This window comes from Plectropomus leopardus, chromosome 22 (genome assembly GCF_026936395.1).
Source record: "Plectropomus leopardus strain MGB_pleo_1.0 chromosome 22, ASM2693639v1, whole genome shotgun sequence".
In the NCBI taxonomy this organism is placed as follows: domain Eukaryota; kingdom Metazoa; phylum Chordata; class Actinopteri; order Perciformes; family Serranidae; genus Plectropomus; species Plectropomus leopardus.
This window is the reverse complement of record NC_142197.1, coordinates 17,053,942-17,077,453: the sequence shown is the minus strand read 5'-3', so window position 1 is coordinate 17,077,453 and position 23,512 is coordinate 17,053,942. Positions and strand designations below refer to the sequence as shown.

Sequence of the window (23,512 nt, the reverse complement as noted above, 5' to 3'; positions counted from 1 at the left end):
GGTCTGTGTGAGTTTGGAAAGCTATGAGAGGAGGCAAAGACAGAGGGACAGCAAAGAGGTAATGAGGATGTGTGTATGTGCGCTCACCCGCCGCGACACAGTGGCGTTTGTCCTCTCTTTGAGCTGAGGGTCTGTGGGAAGGCTGTTCCACACGATGTAGGGTGTGTCATACTTGTCCCGCAATTTCGGACAGCTCTTGAACAGGAAGTCTATGATGAAGAACTTGATACCGGCGTATAGACCTGGAGTGGAGAGGGTGAGAAAACAAAAACTTTATAAGGAAAATGCTGAAAAAACTGATACGAATGAAAAAAAGGGTTTGTGAAAAATCCTCAAAGGCTTTCCACTTTTCAGTTCAAAGTCTTTCATCACTTTAAATCTCAGTACCATTTATGGTGCAGACTTCTGTACCCTTCATATTATTCAAAATCTTTCACATAATGTCCCTTTTAATTACCTTCACATTTCAATATTTTTTAACAACACAGTGAAAAGAGAGGACCTCTTAAATGGCCTTTCATAGAGTGTTTGTGACTGACATCTGTCTTTAGCAACAAAAACAAGCCTTGAATTATGTAATTATTACAACAAAAATGGTGAAATGGGGACTGACTGCACAACTCTAAGCTCTTTCAACAAACCTTCAATATCTTAAAACAACACTAAACGTACAATGTACAAAACAAAAATGCCAAATGTGGTGGCCACCTCTGACTTTGAATGATTTCATTTTTGACTCCAAACAGCAGACCCTTTTTAATAGTTTTGATCCTAATCATATTTTCTGTAAAAGCCAGTTAAATACTATGACCTTTATTTACTTTATGTTTTTGTTCATAAGTTGTTCAATAAAGTAAGTAGACAAAAAAATAATTACTAGAATTGCTACTGTAGAATAAATAACGAGTCTAGGAGCTACAGCCATGCCACGGCTCTGTGAGACTGTCACGTTTTTCACGTATAGGATGGATGGTAGAGATAGGAAAGATACCCATGTTCTTATCAGTGAGACAGTTTCTTGTTTACCGAGTTGGTCATGTGTCGATTATACTGTGTACTGAGAATATAAGATCATTTTATCAAAACTAAAGGCCCTGACGCACCAAGCCAATAGTTGGCCTCCGCCCAAGTTGGGTGTCCGTGTCTTTTTGAATGAAATCGCTCTGATTGGCCGTTTAGCTCACTGCATGAGCAAAGAAACAGAAGTGAAAAATGTAAACAAAGGGCTAAAGTCAAGAGGGAGAGAGGTCAAAACAAACTTGTTAAATGAAGTACTATTGCTTTTCTTCTGCCACTGAGCTCTGTAGCAGAAATGTTTCCTGATGGGTTGTGTTGTTGTGCACTGCCGTGCGTGAATATGTTTTGGTCTTTCAACAATACATTGTGTTGTTTATGTACTAACTGAAAAACTAGCGTCACGGTGGTTTTCCGGTTTCTCCGTTTGAATGAGGAAGTCAGATGATCACCGCCTGCTGGTATGGAGAGGTGTTTGCAACCGCCACTGTGGGTATGTTCCATGTTTTTCCTTTTCATTATTGGAGTGCTGCATATTTACAATATGCTACTACAAATACCATCAATGTGACAAGACGCTGAGAATCTATTCTGCGCTAAGAGCCACGTTTGCCATTTTTTCCTGGTCGCAAAGAGTTAGAATATTCAACTTTGGGAAAAATGTTGTAGCCGCTAGTCTGTGTCGTAATTTACCCCAACGTCCAATCAAAGCGGAGGAGGAGTGGGACAAGTAGCCTACCACAAAGACCAATTGTCATTGCTGAACAACAACAATGAAACAGAAATTAATACTGAACCCTCACAGACCAGTGGGTCTATCCTCTTTCCCTACGTGCTTCTGCCTTCCCTTCATTCTAAGCGAGTGCTCTACCTTCTGCCGACATTTTTACTTCCATTGACTTTCTTTATCATAGCAATCAGATGCAACTAAAGCTGAAAGCTCTCAGCTGAAAGAATGTTGTGCCCCTCATATACATTATTGCCTTTCTGTGTTCTACATTTAACAATGAACAAGTTTTAAACATGTTTTAAAACTGCCATCTTTATCATTTAAAAAGTAACAATGTGCCCTATTAGGCCAAACAATAAAGCTTATTTACAAAGCCGTAAAATCATGAAATATGTAATAAATAAAGTAATTTGAAGAAAAAAAAAGGCGGTGATACAACTTATTGTGCTGCCCAGCCACCCTTAATCACCACAGGGAAAAATCCTTTACAGCTGTTGTTGAGACAGTTTACTCAGAACCACAAATGTCAGCTTCATGGTGCCGCTTAAGGAAAAGTCATGGGATCACTAAAGTCAGTAGGAATTTGTCCTCTGGGCAATCAGAATATCCATACAACATTTTATGAAAATCCATCCAATAGATGAAACAGACCAAAGTCCACTCTTAAATCTGGTAGTAAGTACATGCCAAATTTGATAATGGAACTATTGTTACTATTATTAACACTATAAAGGATTGTATTTGGGCGCAGTGACAACTACACTTAGCTGGTTGAATACACAGTAACACTGTGCCAACAAATAATTTTGCTCTAGGCATCTTCGAAGGATATACGAGCCCTCAGCAATTAGAATACACTTTATTTACAAGTTATAGCAGTTACTAATATTATCAGAAAGGCATGCCAATAGCCTGCAGCTGCCGCTCACAGGGAGAGGGAGAACAGTTACACAAGTGCTGCATGAGTGCATTTGTTTGTGTGCACTGGATTGAATATAAGTATTTGCATTCTCCAAGGGCCAATACAGTATGTAGAGTATGTCAGAAGGATAAAGAAGCTTTGTCTGTGTGCATGCACGTCGCTCACCCATCATGAAGCCCATTAGTTTGTATGGCAGGATGCAGGAGGTGATGAAAGCTACCCACAGGCAGATGTAAAGTTTCCGGGTGCTCTCCGGCTGCACCCACATGAACAAGCTGATAAATTAATAAACAGAAACACACACAGATGGGCAAGGAAGAGGGGAAATAAAATATAAGTCAGGTTTTTATCCAAGTATAATTAACACTATTTTTTATAGTTGATCCTTGCATTCAGTTAAATACATTTCCTTTGCTTACTTCTTTATCTTCTCCAAAACATCGGCCATTTTACCAAACAGGTTCTGTAAGGAGAGTTTAAGCACTGTATGAACCAGTACTTTTTGACTACTGATGCAGTCTACTGATTTGTAAACACTGATTTAAGAATTGACACGAGCCGTGATGTACCTGTGCTTTTTGTGCAACATCAAGTACGAGCTGAAACTTCTCAGATACGGTCAAGTCTTCCTTTGGAGGCTCCTGCATAAAACAAAGAGAAGCTAATAAGACTGCATTTTTATCTTCACTGATGCATATGTTTTACTCCTGACACAGAAACAAGACGTGGTCAAACGGGAAGCGGGAAGCCTTCTCACCATGGGTTCAGAGACCTCAGGCACAATGCTCCACTGGATCCTCCAACCTCTGAAAAAAAAGGAGGAAGAATGTACATTTTTATGAGGTGTTTTCTTTGGATGAAATGAGACCACTAAACTTCTCTTCAACTTTTACAGTGTATCTCCAACATTTGTATCATCACTTTTAAGGCCAACAGGTGTCCCAGTTTGTTAGTCTAAGTCCAGACAGATGTCTGACAAACACTAATGTGCCCTCATTTCACACTGATCACCAAAATGACCCACTTTAAATCATTTTGTTGATGTGTTTATAGCTTAATATATATGTGGCTTTTTGCAGCTGCGAGCACAAAGCGCAGTTTACCTCGTTATCTGTGATGTATTTGTTGTCTGTGTGGCAGTAATAATAAAGATCAGAAATAAAGCCGTGTGTTTGCTTGTTTTAAAAATCTGCCCATTATCATCAGCACTCATTTGCTGCAGGAGATTCATGTTTTTTGTGGCTCACACAGTCATAAGAGGTCAGTGGTGTGCATCTGTTCACCAATAGCACAGCTGTGGCCTCAGTAGTGAAGTTTAATAGGGTTTTATTTCACAAAGCACACAGTAAAGCTTGTCACAGCTGAAAATACTTTTTAAACATGCATTGGCAGCAGTGATTGTGATCAATGCCCCTCTGATATCTGACTGACTTGTTACCTGGCGATGAGGTAATTTAAGGACAAGCGCAGGATAGCCAGGAAGAGTAACATGGGAATGGCCCAGCCATGCCAAGCAGCATTCATGTAGATCTGCAGGCAAAAAGAAATAGAGCACACGACACTTTAACATTCGATTCATAGATCTTGTACCAGAATTGATCATAGATTACAGAGCTTTATTTCATATTTATATGCATTAAATCCCATGCTTTGCAGGACTAACATCACTTGAATATTTTCAGCCCATAATAAAGCTGAATTGTTAGAATCTGACCGCCAACAGTTACCATGCTTCCTATGTCAGACCTCTAATCGTGTCAACTGTGTGGCTTTATGCATGAGAGAAAGACACATTTTACCACCAGATGAAAATATAAAAATTCCCTTTAAAAGTGATTTAAGACACTGAATTAAAGCATTTATTTTTTTGGGAAATATAATGCTAGTGGAAGATGTTATTAAAGCCACCTGTCAACATAGGGCTGGGCAATTTAGCATATATATTCTATATTCCATATATTCTAGTGGCTACCTAGCTTTTAGTAACAGAGTAACAGAGTAACAGAAGATGGTCATAGTTACGTCACATAAACAGGGATTTATATTTCTTTTCCGTGTTAATAAACACAACATACAGCCTTTCAGTAATTATTATACTGCAACATGAGCTTATCAACACACCTTATGGCTGACTAAAGTACAAAACTATCTCTACTAACATTTATGTGGCTGTGTGACATGGTTGTACTTGTCTCACACACTGAGAAAGATGACTACTTTCAAGACAACTATTTTAGAATTTTTAATTTTAGAATTTTACGTGTGTATCAAGATATATATTGTTATTATACTGCGGAATAGCCAAAAAATGTCAAGATATTATTTATAGGCCACATAGCCCAGCCCTATTTCAACGCTAGCGCAAGATCATCTCTAGATACTGAGATGGCCTTTGCATGTACGGCCACAATCAATGGGTCGAAGATGATTTAGCGTAATCACTGACTGTGGACATTAATGAAGATCTGATTAGACCTCTGACGTCCCTGGTAGAACCACTGCAATCTGTCAACGCAGAGCAGAAATTACTTTGCCATTAATTTCATTTCACTGTCATGTACAACTAAGTGGATTCATCAGTCAATTCAAAGATCTAACTTTTAGTCTATTAAAGCACTGAACTCAATCAACACAGGACAAAGCTCAACATAATAGAGTCGTGTTGCAATTATGAATAAGAAAAATGCACACTCACAATGAAGGCAATAGCTGAGGTGTAGACGGAGTGCCAATTCGATAAGGCGGAGAGGTTCCTTAAGAAGTTGGTGACGGGTCTGGCTCCCCGCTCTGAAAGATGGACAGTAGAGGGATATATTCAGAGTGGTTTAGGACAAATACATGATGGCACTGTGCCTGTTTTCCTCTATTTTCTTTCTATCAATACTGATACAATAATTATTCTTTAAATCTTACATCAAGTATTTCTCCTTTTATGGACAGATTTGGTTGTTAAAATTGTAATTTCGTTTCATTCCAATTATGTAATTTTTTATGTTTTATTGCTTCGGTCTTTACTGCTTTTATACAAATTACATTAATAGACAGAAAAACTCAAACTTACAACTGTAAAGAGGGGGTCACAGATTACATCTAGTAATGCAATATGCAGTTCTGTTTGAAGCTACTGGAAACTTTTGTAAAAAAAAAAATCACACTATTAGTGTTTTTATTTCTTAAACTCATTCATTCAGTGCATTCAAATTAAATTCAATATCTAAATATTTGATACAAAATCATGTACAGAAGCTACATGTAACGGAACTCCACTACTGTATGTCCATAGTCACAGATGGTCAACATTTCAGCATTACAGCATGTTATAGTGCCAGAAAAGTAGAAAATTTAACTGTACGTCTATAATATTTTTCTATTCATTTGTGTGTGTGTTTTGATTACTCACTGAGTCGCCTCATATTTTCTGTTAACCTGGATAGAAAACACAAAAGAGTGAGGGTCAGAACACGCAGATGCTTATGTATAAACACACACATACACAAAGATAAAGCAGAGGAGATGGGGTCACTTCATATGCCTGGCATGAGTCACTCGCCTTTATAAAGCAAGAGAGAAAGAGGGAAGAGAGAAAATACATGTGAAAAGTGCTTCATTTCCTCTGTCTTCTCTTAGTGCAGTGCATTAGCATCTGTTAGATTTACATACAACAACATATCATTTTGTTATTATCTAAAGTGCTCATTCAATAATAAAAATGAGCAATAAATGTAAAAGAAATTCTGACTGATGTGACACAAACTAAGACAACTGTTGTTTGGTTTCCCACCTTTAGTGCTCCCCAGCTGCTGTCAAGCTGTCTGACTCCACATCTCCTTGAACAACTGAAGAATCAATACCCGAAGACAGGCACTTCATGTTCAATTCCAGGGCAGCTCTCACCCACCTTTTAGCACTTAGTGGTTCCTCGGCCTCCACGGTGCTTTCCTCCGGCTGGAATCGAAAGTCTTCGATGTAAACCCCGAAACGCTCGTACAACCACTTCTGCAGCCGTGAACTCCACACCTCCTTCTGCTGTTTATCTGCTAGAAGACACAAGAATGTGAATAACAGAAGCTTCAATCAGATCTGGTAAGTTCAACAAATTATAGCAATTTCTAACTAGCTAATTTGCTACCTTCTGACCTATTGCTTTATTTGCAAAGGCGAGGGGCGTGCCATTAATTAATCATATTATTGTGTCTGGTTATGTTTAAAGAATTTAAAAAATAGTTTGCTCACTAGATTTTCCCTTGTGAATATTTCATATAATCACCACTTCTGAGCTACAAGCTCTTTATTAGACAAGTTAGCAATGCAGACACACACTTTCAGATACTACTACACCAGGTCACCTGACAGATCACCTGACGGGTCACCTGGTACCCAGTAGGCTCCCATCCATAAATAAATAAAGATGAAAACTTGAGAAAATAACAGCTTAACACAATGTGGATTAAACATGTGATGACAAGAAAAAAGAAAGATGAAATTTCAAAAATGTGTATATGCATATACAGTGTTTCCCATTAATAATAATGACTATGGTGGGCCGATTTGAGCCATTTGAAAGAGGCCAGGATTGGGGTGATGCAATGACTTGTGGTCTGTTACCACCTAAGGGGTGGCAAAATAGTCAATTAAGAAGTGCCCCTGAGCAAAGAACACTACCTTTAGCTGCTCTGGTGTAACTGCTTAGTATACACTAATTGAGTGTGGCAGTAATTAGCAGCTACCGTCGGTAACAGTGAGTGATTATGTGAGTGTACTCTGTGCCACTCAGCGGATAAATACACATTGTTTAAAACAGGTGAGTTAGGTCAAAATGAAATCTCTCTTTTCTGCTGGAGATTTATTATGAACATAAGTAATTTGGTATTGTATGAAGCCATTTTAATTTGTAGTTAACACAGTTATCACAGTCCCATCAGCCCAAATTACTGTTCATCCTCTCTTCTTTACCTAACAGATTATACTCACTCTTGCTCTGTCCTTTTATACACACACACACACACACACACACACACGCACACACACACACACACACACACACACACACACACAAGCCCAAAAACACACACTCTCTTAATCCATCCCGAAAAAAACATTGACACACACACACCTCTAACACTAGTTAGAGCACTGGCATGTCTGCCCTAGATGAAGTGATCTACAATCATAACCCATTTTCCAAAATTAGCCACTCTGTCTCTCCCTCCCTTTCCCTCTCTGAAACATGCACGCACGCACCCACGCACGCACACAAGCGCGCGTCATTAGGTTGATGGAAGTCAAACTATGACTTATACTGTTATAGTTGTTATTCAGCCCATAAATACACAACCAAAACACACACTTTTCAGAAATACCATCTGACTAATTCTGAATTAATGAGCTCCCGTTTTCCCTCACTGACATAATTTAAACACACACCCTTATGGCACTGACGTCCGCAGCACAGATCTGTAGTAATGACATCAATTAACCTCCCGAGTAGAAAAGTGTGTGGTGCATTAATGTAGTTGTTGCTCGCTCTCTTGATACAACTAATTGCACACCAGGAATCCCCCTGTAAGTGTGTATTTCTGTTGCTGCGCACACACTCCACACTGCTGTGTGTCCTGCAATAATGCGCAAACACTTCTGAGTCTGTTTAAAACTGTTGTGTTTCTGTCGAGCACTCCACCACACAAATCCTACATCCCCAACTCCCCTGCATGCAGGCACACACACACACACACACACACACACACACACACACACACACACACACACACACACACACACACACACACACACATACATGCGAACATGAATAATAGGGGACTATCTAAGTGTACTATCCAAGAGGGAACCTTTATTAGCAGTCATTTTAAAAATACAAAACTAGAATTGAAAATTTACTTTTGAGGTCTTCTTTCACAATATTACTGCAAATGTGATTTTACAATTTTTAAAGAAATTGCCAAGAGGGGACCTGAAGCCTTGAGCGACGCCTGCCTATCAAAGGGGACATCCATATACTGCAGTCAAACTGGTTTATCCTGGTTCTCTCACCTATAGAGTGCTTCTTTTCACTAAAACTTCATTTGTATCTTTAAAATGGGTATGCAAACTATATTGTTTGCAATATATCAACATTTTTGTGATAATAACATACAGAAATAATACTTGCACAAAGCAAAGTATATCTTTTAAAAGAAGGCTCCATAATCCTGTGAATTCAGTTTTATCTTACTATTTACTGTTAATAACTTTATTGTGGTCTTTGTTTATATATGTATATATATATATATATATATATATATATGTATATTTAGACCAGACCAATTGTAACTACCAATGTATCACCAAAATTCAGAAAATAAATCTATAACCAGTAACATTATACATAAATGATCAGCAATATAATTACTTATTTTAATAAATAATATATTTATTTTAATTAGTTAATCACTATAAAATGATTTAACACAAGTTCACTAATCCTTAAAAGCTGTTTGCTTCCAAAAGAAAGAAATCAAACTGTGACATGACAGATGAGCTCAGGTCCAGAGAAGTCAGTGGCGTTTCTGGATTTTGTTGAATCTGGCTTTCACTTAGCATAGTAGAGTCTTAAATTGCATTTATAGATGCAGTGATGAACTGTGTTCACTGTCAGTGGTTTTCAGTGTCCCCCAAGCTCATTTTGTGATATCATGTTGGTATTTAATGCAGTGCAGCTTTATGGGTCAAAGGTCATGGCCATTCATTTTTAGTTTTTAGCCTTGTCCCTTTTATGCAGAGATTTCTCAAGGTTCTCTAAATCTTTCATGCTATTATGGCAGATAGTTAATGGATTTGAACAGCAAATATCTTTGTTTTGTAATGTATTCCTTTGTGTTCACAATAGTTTTTCAGTGATGGATGACACACCTGTGTTTGTTAGTGTATTTTAGCATTATCTAATCTAGACCCCATTCAAAGATGTTTGTTTTTTAATGACTACAGTCTGTAACACATACTACACACACTGGCATGCAGCATTGTCACAGTGCACAGAGAGTGTGCGTGAAGTGAAAGGCACATAATAAAATGTTACGATAAGTTCACAATGACACTCAGCTTTACAGGACTTTACATTCCAGTATTGTAAACTGAAACTTTTCTTTAGCACTTAAAGTTTAACTGGTATGTTAGTGTTTTTGATGGGCATTGAAATGGTGATGAGCCACCAACAACTCATCTCAAAACCATCACAACAGGATACACATCTATGAATGGGCCTTCATAAGTCGACTTTCTGTTTGTACTCTTTGAACTTTTGCACTCTAAAAGAAAAAAAATGTCCACACTCCATTTCCTTTTTGTAAGAAAACTAAAAAGGAGTTTTAAATTAAAAATTATGTAACATCAAACTTTGACTTGACCTTTAAAATTGTTCAATTTCCAAAATACTTACTCTGACCAGTTTTCACAAGTAGTGAATGTCAATCAAGTTTTCAATATACTTGTGTTCTCAGTCTGTACTTAAAGAAATGCAACTTGTTTGTTGGTGCACATTACAGAAGAAGGTCCACCCTTGAGTAGGATATAATGACATGAGTCCACTGTTGGCTGGTACATAATGTCACAAGTTCCTTCTTAGATAGCACTTGAGTGACATTCACACTCAACCATGTAAAAGCACATACAAACATATTTAATAATACTTGTGAAAAAAATCTCATCTGAATAATGTTACATTTCTTCTTCAAATATGATTTGTTAGTATGTTTGTGTAACAGAATATAAAGGCTCAACTTTAGTGGCTGGCTTAACCTTTTATGGCTTGATACTGTATTAATGGGAAATTATGCCCATTTCTAAAATACATACATATTATTTCTATGATCTAAGGCAGTCTAAAAACATTAGTAAACATGGGCAACTCGCTCCCATATCCAAAAACTGGAGTGCTTGTGATGTCATGTGATATAAAGTGTAGAGTTGCTCATTGACATGAAATTGTGAAAGATTTTCTAGATGACACTGAGAACAGCCAGAACAATGTTATAAGTATATGGGAACATTTTCTGTTACAGAACTGACAACACCAATATAATAAAGTTCTATTTGGTTTATGGATAACAAAACATTCTGTTGGTCCCCAAAATTAGGCTCTCGATGAGCAGAAGGAGCAGCTCCAGACTTTATACTTCATGACATTACAAGTCTGAGACTTCTTTCTCTAGTGTCTAGATCAGAGATATCACACATACTGGCTGATCCCTTGGCCATGGAAAAAACATACTGAATTCCTACTTTAGATGTTCACCTTTACAATGAAGGGTTTCCCAGAAAGGACCAAAACGATATAAAGGTCAGCAACAGTATTTGCTGATTAATCATAAAAATAGATTTATTATCAGACTTTACTGAAATTCCCATTAAGAGTTATTACAAGCACAGGATCTCTTTTACAATGTATAAAGGCAAAGCTTTCAATTTATATGCATAAGAATGCATTTTCTTTGTTGATCAACATTACAGAAAAAAAAGGGCCACACATATAGAATAAAAGCGACGTGGTCCCAAGTTGGCTGGTACATAATGACACAAGTTCCCTTTTGATAGGACAGAGTGATATTCACACTCCACCATAGATTAATGAAAAGAAATAGAAAGGTGCATTTTGTAAGAGAAAAATATCTAATACAAAATGTATCTATTCAGTAAAGCTTCTCATTGTTTAGTAAATTGGCACCAGAAATGTTGCCATTAGCTTTTTTAAAATAAAGGCTATAATGTGAACACAATTATAACTTGTCTTAATATTCACTGTGACGTGACAGATGAGCTCAGGTCCGGGAAGTTGGCAGTGTTTCTGGATTTTGCTGATATCTGGCTTTCACTTTGCATAGTTAAGTCTTAATTTGCATTTATAGATACAGTGATAAACTGTGTCCACTGTCAGTGGTTTTTAGTGTCCCCGAGCTCATTTTGTGATATCCTTCAGTCATGTTGGTATTTAATGCAGTGCAGCTTTATGGGTCAAAGGTCATGGCCATTCATTTTTGGTTTTTAGCCTGTCTCTTTTATGTATTTCTCAAGGCTCCTTTTCATGCTATTATGATAGGTAATGGATTTGAACACCAAATATCTTGTTTTGTAATGTGTTCCATTGTGTTCAAAATGAATAGTTTTTTAGTGATGGATGAAACACCTGTGTTTGTAAGTGTATTTTAGCATTATCTAATCTAGACCCTCTATTCAAAGATGTTTGTTTTTTAATGACTACAGTCTATAACATATACTACACACACTGGCATGCAGCATTGTCACAGTGCACAAAGAGTGTGCATGAAGTGAAAGGCACATAATAAATAATATAATAATAATGATAAGTTCACAATGACACTCAGCTTTACAGGACTTTAAATTCCAGTATTGTGAACTAAAACCTTTCTTTAGCACTTAAAGTTTAACTGGTATGTTAGTGTTTTTGATGGGCATTGAAATGGTGATGAGCCACCAACACCTCATCTCAAAACCATCACAGCAGGATACACATCTATGAATGGGCCTTCACTAGTTATCTTCTGTTGACCTATTCAAAGAGGTTTGTGCAACCCAGAACTAAGTTTTTATTATTGTTATATCTATTTTTTGGTAGTTTTTGATAACTATAGTTGGTAACACATAGAGTTGTAAATTAGTTGGCAAATACAGGGCTGGTATACAGGCATTGTCACTGCGGCACAGAGAGTGTGCATGAAGGCATGTGAGATTACAAAATAAGTTTTACATTGACACTCAGCTTTACAGGTCTTTACATTCCAGTGTTGTCAACTGAAACAACTCTTTAGCACTTAAAGTTTAACTAATGTTAATGTGTTTCTGATGGCCATTAAAAAATTCAGACAAACAGAGCCACTGAGAGCCAAGATGCCCTACTGCTTTTTAGAGGGCCACTTAATAAATAATTACCTTTCAATTATTTCAGTGATATTACATACATGTGGTTATTATGTCACTTCCCAGCAGATGTTTCTTCACGGAAAACATGTTTAACTCCTTTTTGAATAGCTTTGTAGTTAATTGTGCAATTGACGACTAAATGTGGAATTCTGCTTGTATTTCTACTCTTTACAGTTTAACATTATCTTACCCAACATCCACTTGTTTAACACAGGAAAGAGGAAAAGCCATGTTTCAGTCAGATACAACATCTAGGATATGAGAAGTAAGCAACCCTGAAGCCCAATGTGTAATGTCCTCACGACCATAACGACTACATCGTCCAGCTAGAAGAAACCATCCCGCACTGCAGGGAATCAAGGCCTGACAGATTTTCACAGGCTGACTTTGCAGAGAATCAAACCCCTCACCCACTGCAGGTCACTCACTTCAGTGGCAGCAGTCTCCACTGTTCAACACTCAAAGTTAGGATCTGAGAATCATATGGGTGCTGGTCACTCCACCTTCTTCAGTGTAGAAGAAATTACATATTTTTGTCCACTTCATCAACTGAAGGCCAAGTAAATATAAAATATTTCTATAAACTGTGTGTGAATGTAATAAAGACAGATTGCTTTCTAAAGAATGCACAAAGCCATTGAATCAAATGTACATAGATCATACAGAGATGAATAACATTTTTTTCACACATATGAATACTCAGCCTCTTTTAGGGATGCATCTTACTCCATAAATGTGGTAATTTTACGTGTCGGTATCATCTTTCTGAAGCTGGCAATACTGTATTATAGGCATCATTAATAATTTGTTAACTGACTGTTAATTATACTTTTGTCAATACTCCTTGATAACCAATGAAGAAATGATAACTAATTAACTTTACCCATTATAAGTAATGTTATAGATTGTTATTTTATTAGTCAAATACCAAGACTCATACAGTCTTGTATAAATATATAACTAAGTATTAATGGTTTCAACCAATTTGTAAAACCTTTGTAAAACAAAAAAAGTAAATTATACAATATAAATATCTCATGGATAGATAGAACAAATATTAATAACACTTTGTTAACTATTAATAGAAGGATTGAAAACTGTTTATAAACATAGTTTGATGGTTTCTATAGTTGCAAACTGCTAATGGTAATAAACTGTTAAACTGTTAACAAATACCATGTAGCAGATCTTGAAATACTATTTGGAAGACCATTATAAAGTTGCAGTTGCTATTTAAATCTTTTGAGTCACTTAATAAATAATGTCTTTCTAAGCTCTTTGTAAGGTATACATACATGTTTGCCCTTCATTAAATTTTTTAATAGGTTACAAAAGTTGCAAAACAACAATAACTCCACTATATTTATCTTTGGCTCAAAGTTGTATGTCAACATTGACTTTCTGTTCATATATGTGTTTAAAAATGATAATCACACAATCAGGACAATAAACATGTACTCTTTATGTAGCTCACCTATAAAACATTTAAAAGGGCCAAATTAGTTTAATTCCATACAATCAATAACCATTGACAACATTTTAACTATCTAAATAATGTTTGTAGATGCTTTACAGAGTATCTAATTTGTAGTATTGTTTACCTCTTTAGTTAAAACAGAACCTTTATTATAATTAGAATAATGAAATGTAAACTTGAGGCAATAACCTGTGCAACATCAAAATGGTATCTCATTAAATAACTTATGTAATCATTAGTTATTTGAATATTTTCAACTACTTAAATATCCATAATAGTACTATTTTTGAAAAAAAAAACAGTATTTAAAATGGGAATTAAAGTGGAGAATTGTATGCTCATCTGCATAATTTCAGGGTGTTCTTCCCAATAATCCAGGGATGTTGTACTAACCAAGATAAGCAGTGTGAAGCTACTTGTTAAACCCAGGATGGGGGAATAAGCCAGTTTCAGTCAGTCTAAATCAGATACAGCATCTTGATATGAGAAGTTAGCAACCCCTTTAGCTCAATGTGTCATCAAGTAACGACCAGTTAGAAGAAACCATCCCCTGACTGCAGGGAATCAAGGCCTGACAGATTTTCACAGAGACTGATTTGTACAGAGTCAAACCCTCACTCACTGCAGGTCACTCACTTCTCAGTGGCAGCAGTCTCCACTGTTCAACATTCAAAGTTAGGATCTGAGAATCATATGGTGCTGGTCACTCCACCTCTTCAGTGTAGAGGAAATTACATATTTTGTCAGCTTCATCAACTGAAGGCTCATAAATCTAACAATATATCTATAACACCATGTGATTGCTTACTTAATAATGCAGAGCACCACTGAATCAAATGTTTAACATCTTAGAGAGATGAACAACAATTTTTCACAAACAAATGAATATTTAACCTCCTTTAGGGATGCATTTCGCCCATAAATGTGCTGATAATTTTACATGTCAGTGTCATCTTTCCTAAGCTGGCTGTTAACAGACTGTTAATTTCTACTTTTGTCAATACTACTTGATAACTAATAAATAAATTGCAACTACTGATGGTACGCTGATACACTGATACACTACTGATGGTATATTGTTAAACTGTTAAAAATACCATGTAGTGGATCTTGACATATTATTTGGGAGGCCATTTTAAAGTTGCATTTGCTGTTTTAAATCTTACAGTCACTTAAAAAATGCTTTGTTTCTCAGCGCTGTGTTAAGCATGCATACATCGTTTGTCCCCATTAAATGTTTTATAGGTTAGAAAACTATTTATTTTCATATATAAGTTCAAACTGATTTATGACCAAACCTTTTAAATTTATATCACTGCAGCTCAAATGAAAAGGGTTCAGGAGGTGAAAATGGACTACATAACTAACATTACAGATCAATAACAAAACCTATGTTACAAAACCACAATAATCCACCATGTTTTTTTCTTTGGCTCAATGTTGCATTCTGACATTTTATTTCTGTTTCCTGAATATGTTTAATATGATGATCAGACGATCACTTTACTCTTTAGTTTTGTTTTACTCCTATAGTTGAAACCAAACCTTTTATTATGATTAGAACAATTAAATGTTAACTTGGCACAATAAACTATGTAATATCACAATGGTTTGCCATGAAATTCATGTAATTATTAGGTGATTAAATATGTTCAAATATTTAACTATCCAGTAAAAAAAGTACTACTTTTGTATCAGTATTCAAGCTAGTGGGAATTTGGAGGAGAATTATATGCCCAATCTGTAAACTTTTAGGATGTTCTTCCTAATAATCCAGAGATGTTGTACCAGCTAAAATAAGCACTGTGTGCCACTTGCTTAACCCAGGACAGGGGACAGACCCATGTCTCAGGCAGTCAGAGTTGGATGTACATTCTAGCTAATATAAATTAGCATCTCTGAAGCTTAATGTGGAATGGCCTATTGACCATCGCCAACAACAAAAGAAAACCAACCCCCACACTGCAGAGAATCAAGGCCTGGCACAGAGCTGCACACGCTGACCCCTCACCTCTCCAAGTCACTCATTTCTCAGAGGCAACCTTAAAGGCACATGGTGCTGGACACTCCACTCAGTCAATGTGGAGGATTGTTTAATGCTTACATCATAAAATAAAAAACCCTTTAGGAATTTGAAATTCTTCATATAAACCAAAACTGTGTTGAATAATAATAAGTCCCTCTGGTCACTGCAGCATGCACACAGAGAGATGGCAAATCATTTAATCCAATACAAAATGAGTAGTCAGCCTCTGTTAAAGACACACAATCCATAAATGTGCTGGTAATTTTGCATGCCAGTACACCCATTTAAAAACTCTCAGTTCCCTCTCCTACAACAGAAGACTTTAAAGGTCGTGCACAGCAGACAATCCAATCCAAATCTCTCAGCGTTATTTTTTATTTTACTTGAAAGTGAATCCTATTTTGATCCTAGTTCTGTAGTTTTGTATTGTTGGCTGTTTTATATTTCTTAGTTGTTTTAGTAGTTGTAGTTGTTTTGGTTTTCTTGAGATCTAGTAATGTGTATATACAATTTTGTCTGTCTAATGCAGATTTAAGATTAATTTAAAACATTGGAGAAAATATAAAACAAAACAAAACAAAACAAGAAGTGTCATTTGTACCAGGCCAAGAGGGGACAAAGTGTGGACTGACTTTCCTTTTTAGAATTTAAAGTTAAAGTACAGCCAAAAGTACAGCCAAAAAACCTAGAATTTGAAATAGTTCATCTCAGCAGTTGAACAGAGGGTTTCAGAGGTTAATCATTCCTCTAACTGACTTATCCCTGTAACTGAGACAAACTGATTGCTCACAAAACCTCCCATATTATAAATACCATTAAAGATTGCTCTAGTCATTTATATCATGATGGTTGTCAATGTGTTTTCAACACAAGGTAAAAAGGAGCACACTCTAAACAGCAACTCAAAACTTATTCAGGTGCACGATTCAAAAAGCAATTAAAAAACTAAATGATATTTCTATCTCCAATTTCCTAAAAAATAAATAATTTTATTATTACATTTTTGTAAAATTATTTTCTTTGAACAATAATGCATCTAACTTCTTTTTTCCTATTCTTTTGTCATTTATCCATGTTGAAATGGGAATGTCACTCTATACTATATATCTAAGATGGAACTTGTGTCATTATATACCAGCCAACAGTGGACTCATGTCACTTTATACAACTCAAGTGTGGACCTCTTTTCTGTAATGTGGAGCCATAAATAAATGGATTCTATAGATGGGCACATACATTGGATTTCAACCATAACAATAAATGCCAAATTCAGCTGATTCCTGTGAATTCTGGGAGTCCCTGCAATTTTGTCAAATCACTGCAACTATACAGAATTCTTAACTATTTAAACCGGTTAAGAAATCTGATTTTCACTGTATGTTCGTTTCACAACTAATCCACTCAGTTCCTCAGTTGCCTCTAAGTATTTCTGAGTGGCTCTGATGTTTTACAAAGAAGACTTTGACCAGCAAAGCTATTTTAAATTATTTGCTTCATTTTATGCAAATATTGGCTCTGAAAAGGCATCATTCAATGATGATGAAACTTTATTCCTTTTTAAAAAAAAAAAAACATTTTTGTTTTAATATTCTTTTCCAAATAGAAAAAAACTTTAAATCCTCAAAAATAAAACCTAAAACTTGCATGGCATTTTTTGTTTGTAAAACTGTTAAATGGAAGTTTTGAGTACGCCCACATATATATTCTCAAGTGATGCTAGCCACGCAAGATGTATGCAGATGTGCCTCGTGCTGTCTGGCTGTCTACTGGACGATAATAACAATACGCTGGGCTGGCTCTGTCCGCTATGTTCTCATCTCACATCATCCTGCCATGATCCAGATTGATGCAGTATGCCAAAAGCACTGACAGAGGGAATGTATTTGAGTGTTAACAATGAGAATGGACTGGGGTAGCTCCCTTTTAAACACAGTGTCAAGCTTAAAAATGGTAAAGATATCCACAACGGCTGAGCCTTTATATTCAGTTACAAAATACATACTACAGATCCTTTTAGAAGCAAAAAAATTACATGATTTAGTTTAGATATATTTACAAGTAACTTGTGTCATTATGTACCAGCCAACTGTGGACCCCTGTTGCTTTATACTACACAAGTGTGGACCTCTTTTGCCTGTAGAGTAGATCAGCAAATAAAAATGCATTCCTGTTATTATAGAGAAAAAAAACATATGTACATTGTAAGATTGACAGAAATCTAGTGCTTCTAGTGCATCTAAAAACTCAAAGGGAGTTTTGGAGGATTGAGCTAATCTCAAGGTTAAGTTAAATTCTGATAATAAACTAATTTAAGCAATTCATTAAAATTAGTAAAGATCTGCTGGTATTTTCTCTCCACATTTTCTTCCTACCCTTATTATTATTATTATTATTATTGTTGTTATTGTTATTTCTCCTTTCTTTAGATTTAAAAATATTTCCTTGTTCTCTGGGAAGTCAGATTGTAAAACAGTGTCAAGCCAGATGGTTAAGCCATCCACTCAAAACTGAGCCTTTATAGTTTGTTATAAAATATTAGTTATAATTATAATAATCACAGTCATTGTAATCATAGTTGAGGAATAATTTTGAATTATTTAGGTGAGATTCTTTTGTGTAAGTCTTATCTATCTCATTTTATTTATTCTTTACATGGTGGAGTGTGAACGCCACTCCACGCCATCCAAGAGGGAACTAATTGTCATTATGTACCAGCCAACAGTGGACTCATGTTGCATTATCCCATGTTTGGACATGTTTTCATAATGTGCACCCACAAACAAATTACATTTCTATGCGCATAGACTGAGAGTGTATATGAAGTATATTGAAAACTGATTGACATTCAGTGCTCGTGAAAACTGGTCAGGTCAGTATCGGCTTAGGGGACCGAACAACTTTAAAGGTCTAGTCAAGGTCTGATGTTACATCATTTTACATAATTAAACCTAAAAAGAAAAAATCTTACTGCTGATCATTTTATGTAAAGGTTTATTCTGCTTGGATTATAGTTTTCTTGCTTTTTTAAGGCTCTAAATACTGATTTCTCTCCTGCCTCTGGGTAGCCCTATATTTTAATACAGTATAGAGCTTAAAACTTATGAAATCACCTAAAGCCAAGCCTTGAATTTTAATGCAAAGACTAATAACAAATCACTTTTCAGGAGACTGGTGTCTTTATTAACCCTATCATGCTATTTGTATCATATTTGATACATTACATTCTGTGGCCTTCATGTCACCCACATTAACATTACTAAAGCCTGTTTAACGCCCATCTGCAGTCTGAAAGGCTGCTGGGGAGAGGGAGTGTTAAAAGCGACGGTGTGAATGGGTCGTTCAAATACCAGCTCCAACCAGGAGGGAGAGCTCTGAATATGGATATAAACACCACACACACTTTTTGGTCCCTCTTGGCAAAATCTGAAAAATTTCACCAGAGGCCATAACACATGATTTTATGATGATTTAGAGCATGTCCAAGTGGGGACTTAAAAAATGTCCCCTGTTAGTTTTGCCGTTCCCTGTTGGTGACTGTGTAACGATGAGTATGTTCCCTGTTATATATATGCGCGAGTGCACACACACACACACACACACACACACACAAACAGTTCTCATGATTTACTCCCACACTCGGAAGACGTCAAAGTCTTACTTCCCTCATTTCCTGTCAGTCCTCCTGGACTCCTCGCTCTCTCTCTCGCTCTCTCTCACTCTCATGCTCCCGCTCTTCCTTCGGGATCTTACCTGTTCCATTGTTTGAGGGCGACTGCTGTTTCCGGGGAGGCTGTGGTGGAGAGTCCTCAAGCCTGAGGGGGAGGGAGGGAGAGAGGAGGAAAGATTTGTCAAGTGTTAGTGTCGCTTCTCTATTGTCTCAGCTGCAGTCCCACTGCAGGCATGTCTCAGGCAGTTTATGGTTTAACATGTGGCGAGTTGCTACATTGGATAAGTAAAATGTTGTCAGAGGAGTGATATAAACACATCTGGGGTTAGAGAGAGAATGAGAGGGACAATTGCTGTCTCAATTTGTCCTTGTGAAGTCAATAATCTCACTGCTGCAGTCTTATACCAGGTGCCAAAAAAAACACATTCGGACAATCAAAAACAAAGAGTGGCACAAAAGAGCCGACACTGAGAAAGCATACACTTATGACCTCACACATTAGTTTTACACTTCTCTTTGATTTGATTCAAGGTAATTCTATCATCTCAAAGTGTGAAACAGAATTACAATAGTTTACTGGCTTTGGTGAGTTTGTTGCCCTTTTGTCTCCAATGTTTTAATGCTAGTCATATTTCATGCTAATATCCAAGAAATTCTTCGCCAAAAAATAAATGCTCTGTTAATATTCTACAAAACAAAGCAATTATTTGTCCCTGAAGGTTGGAGCTTTTAGAAATAAGTTGGCAATGTTTCATTTTAATGGGTTAGTAATTTCTTCAACAGTTTCCTTCGCAATGTGGTACTATTTACGGGGAACACAGAAGTTTCTTTAAAGGAAAAGCACCATCTGAACCAGGGCACACTCTGGGTTACGCTACTATTCAGTTCTGAATATTATATTCCGTTTTTTAATGAAAACAGTCCATTCCTCCTATAACTGGTACCACATTACATTACATTATGAGGGCTGGGTATTGTTTAAAAAATTAAAACTCCAATGCCCTTAAAGTGATACTGACACTTACAGAGTACTTGATCTGTTACTTTTTTTAAATTCTACATTCAATATACATCATATGAATGGAAACATTCAGTTGTGTAAAATGCTACGACTTCTCATCATCCAAATAACTTCAACATGAATACATTTTGCAAGTGTTCAAATTTCTTATATATTTAATAAATAACTGTAATATCTCTGTCAAATACAAACATAATTCAAATAAAACAAGTACTTTACACCGTGCTCAATGTCACCACACCACAGACTTTATGGGTTTTAGCCTGTGCAGGAGTGGGTCTATCACACAACGCTTGATGTGATTGGCTACATGCAAAACAATATAAATCATTTTTTCTTGATCTGGAGGACCAAAAAAAAAAAGATGCAGGTGTCCAGGTATTGTTTAACTGAAGAAATTTTGATACTACATGGTGCTCGGTTATTTTGGCCGATACCTTAAAGGCTGGCATGTCCCAAGTCTGGCCTGATGTTAAATGGCATGCTGTTTGTTGTTAAAAATGTAATACATCCGACCCACCAAGCAATGCTTATTAATCAAGCAAGAAAACTTTGCATTTTTTCCACTCACCTCACAATGGCAGGGGGCTATCATACAGTTTGTACATATGGACTAAGTGGAACTAGGCAGATGATTCCAATGTGTTTTTATAAACAGACAAGCAAACGAAGCGTTACCTAACAGCAGATATCTCCTGCTAGTAGCAGACATAGCCACAGCAACGAAGCATAAAGTAGAAAGCAAGAGCTGCTGCTCTCAGGAGCAGTGGAAAATTGAAATCTTTCTCACTGAAAAATGAAAAAGCTGCACCTGTCTTATTTGTAAGTGTTTTTTTTTTTTCAATAATGTGTAAGACACAAGAAGCAGCTGCCTCCAGGTTATATTCACATTATCTGATCTGGCCCCCAAGGTATCCAGCACAGATACCCAACCCTTATAATAAATTCCAATTGTTTTCCTGGAAAGTAAAAATAAATTATTCTGAAATTGTTGACCTGTAAAATAAAGCATTCGTAGTCAGCGAATTTCTCGTAAAGCCTGCCTTAGTGGCAATTTTAAAAACTGTTAAAACTGTCATTTATAAAGTGCTTGTCTGACTGACAGGAGTTATGATTTAATGGATTATTTGGTCAATTATTTCATCAGAGACTCGTTTTCTATATAAAATGTCAGATAAAATTAAAATTGTCACTTCTCTGTATCTGAAAAGTTGCACTGCACAGATATTTTAGAGACAAGACCACTCAGAAGCTTTCACTGTTTATTTACACCTGGAAACATCAGTGAAACCAGGGTGTTTTAATTTTGACCACAAAGCTCTACTGCCTAGCTCAAGGGCACTTGGATAACAGCCACAGATAAAGAGTAACTACTTTTACCAGCTGGATACTACTGACAAAGGATTAACCGGGGAAAACTCCTAAGTCATGGTGCATTAGTTTACCTCTCACAAGATCCTGAACTGTCTGGCATTCCTGAGGTCGTGTTTCTGCGCTGATAATCACTTGGAGAGCACCAGTGGAATTTCCCATTGGCAGGCGCAGGAACATCATCTGATCACACACACACACGCAGAGCCGTACATACACACCCAGGGTTTAAGGGTGCCTCGCTCGGTGCCAAGAGACGCAGGCTTTTCCTGACACCAGCATAGCTACTGTGTCACAGCGGACACTTGGCGACGCGAACCTGCACATGACTTGTTTCTGTTTTTTACTCCCTTTCCATCTGCATCAAAACACACACACACACACACACACACCTCCTTATGGAATTCCCCGCCTACCAAGCTGCTGAGGCCTCTATTTATAAATGAAACCTTGGGGAGCACTGGGACTGACACACACACAGACACACACCGTCGGACTTGACCTATGATAAACTCTGCTGAGTTGAAATGTTATAAAGTGCAGTGTCACCATTTCCTGTCGTTCCCTTAGTATTACTTCCCCGTCCTCATCCCGTCGCCCACGTCATGCACTTGACTGTGTTTACTGTCTTTAATGTCTTACCGGGTCTTGAGCACCTCATTCATTTTCTGCTCCAGGTCTATCCGCTTGCTCCGTTCTCTCTCCAGCTCCTGCCGCAGAGAGTCCACATTGGTCTCTTCCCGCAGCTTCCTCAGCTCCTCCTCTGGAAAACACAGCACAAATGCTGGAGATCAGTATCAGTTCTTTCATATAAAAACAAGGCAACTCAGAGAGCTCCACTCAAACATTCAGGGTCATGAAAAAGGCATCTGATGAGCATGAGAAGAGCATAATTCCAACATTATGTGGTACACTTCATCCAGCATTTTAAATACACAATTTATAGACAATCTAATCTATAAAACAATATAATTTAATCATGGAAAAAAATGTTATTAAAGTGGAATCAAATTTTAATGGTGAAGTGTGTAATATGGAGGTGGACAATATAGATATAAATAGCTCATTCTAAGATACCTTAAACACAATCATTCTTATTTTTTACATTATTAAACACTAAAGAAAATATCCATATTATATTATACTCTGTTTCTGCCAATATACCCCCCTAAATCATACATACTGGACCTTAAAGTGATACAACTGGAAAGTTTTTTGGTTTTGTTTTTTTTTTTTTTTTTTTTTAAGAAATGCCTCCACTCATCTCTCATTTTTATCTCTGCCTCCATCTATCTCCTTCACCTTCACGTCCACACCACTCTTTCTCCTTGTCAATCAGCTCCGAGCATTAAGT

General features: G+C 36.7%; 1 protein-coding gene across 6 annotated transcripts in view; it reads right to left on the bottom strand.

Moving 5' to 3' along the window:
• The window catches only part of gramd4a (GRAM domain containing 4a), a 73,191-nt gene that overhangs the window by 12,036 nt on the left and 37,643 nt on the right, over window positions 1–23,512 (bottom strand). For 4 of the 6 annotated variants that reach the window (XM_042511133.2, XM_042511136.2, XM_042511138.2 and 1 more), the window contains 11 exons: window positions 22,801–22,921; window positions 19,850–19,911; window positions 6,565–6,703; window positions 6,067–6,092; window positions 5,362–5,453; window positions 4,105–4,196; window positions 3,424–3,472; window positions 3,236–3,307; window positions 3,086–3,129; window positions 2,832–2,941; window positions 88–242 (listed from right to left, as the gene is read on the bottom strand). In XM_042511133.2, coding sequence (XP_042367067.1) covers window positions 88–242; window positions 2,832–2,941; window positions 3,086–3,129; window positions 3,236–3,307; window positions 3,424–3,472; window positions 4,105–4,196; window positions 5,362–5,453; window positions 6,067–6,092; window positions 6,565–6,703; window positions 19,850–19,911; window positions 22,801–22,921 — 962 coding nt within the window. The remainder of the gene's footprint in view (window positions 1–87; window positions 243–2,831; window positions 2,942–3,085; window positions 3,130–3,235; window positions 3,308–3,423; window positions 3,473–4,104; window positions 4,197–5,361; window positions 5,454–6,066; window positions 6,093–6,564; window positions 6,704–19,849; window positions 19,912–22,800; window positions 22,922–23,512) is intronic. The other 2 variants (XM_042511135.2, XM_042511137.2) reach the window with 1 other exon arrangement.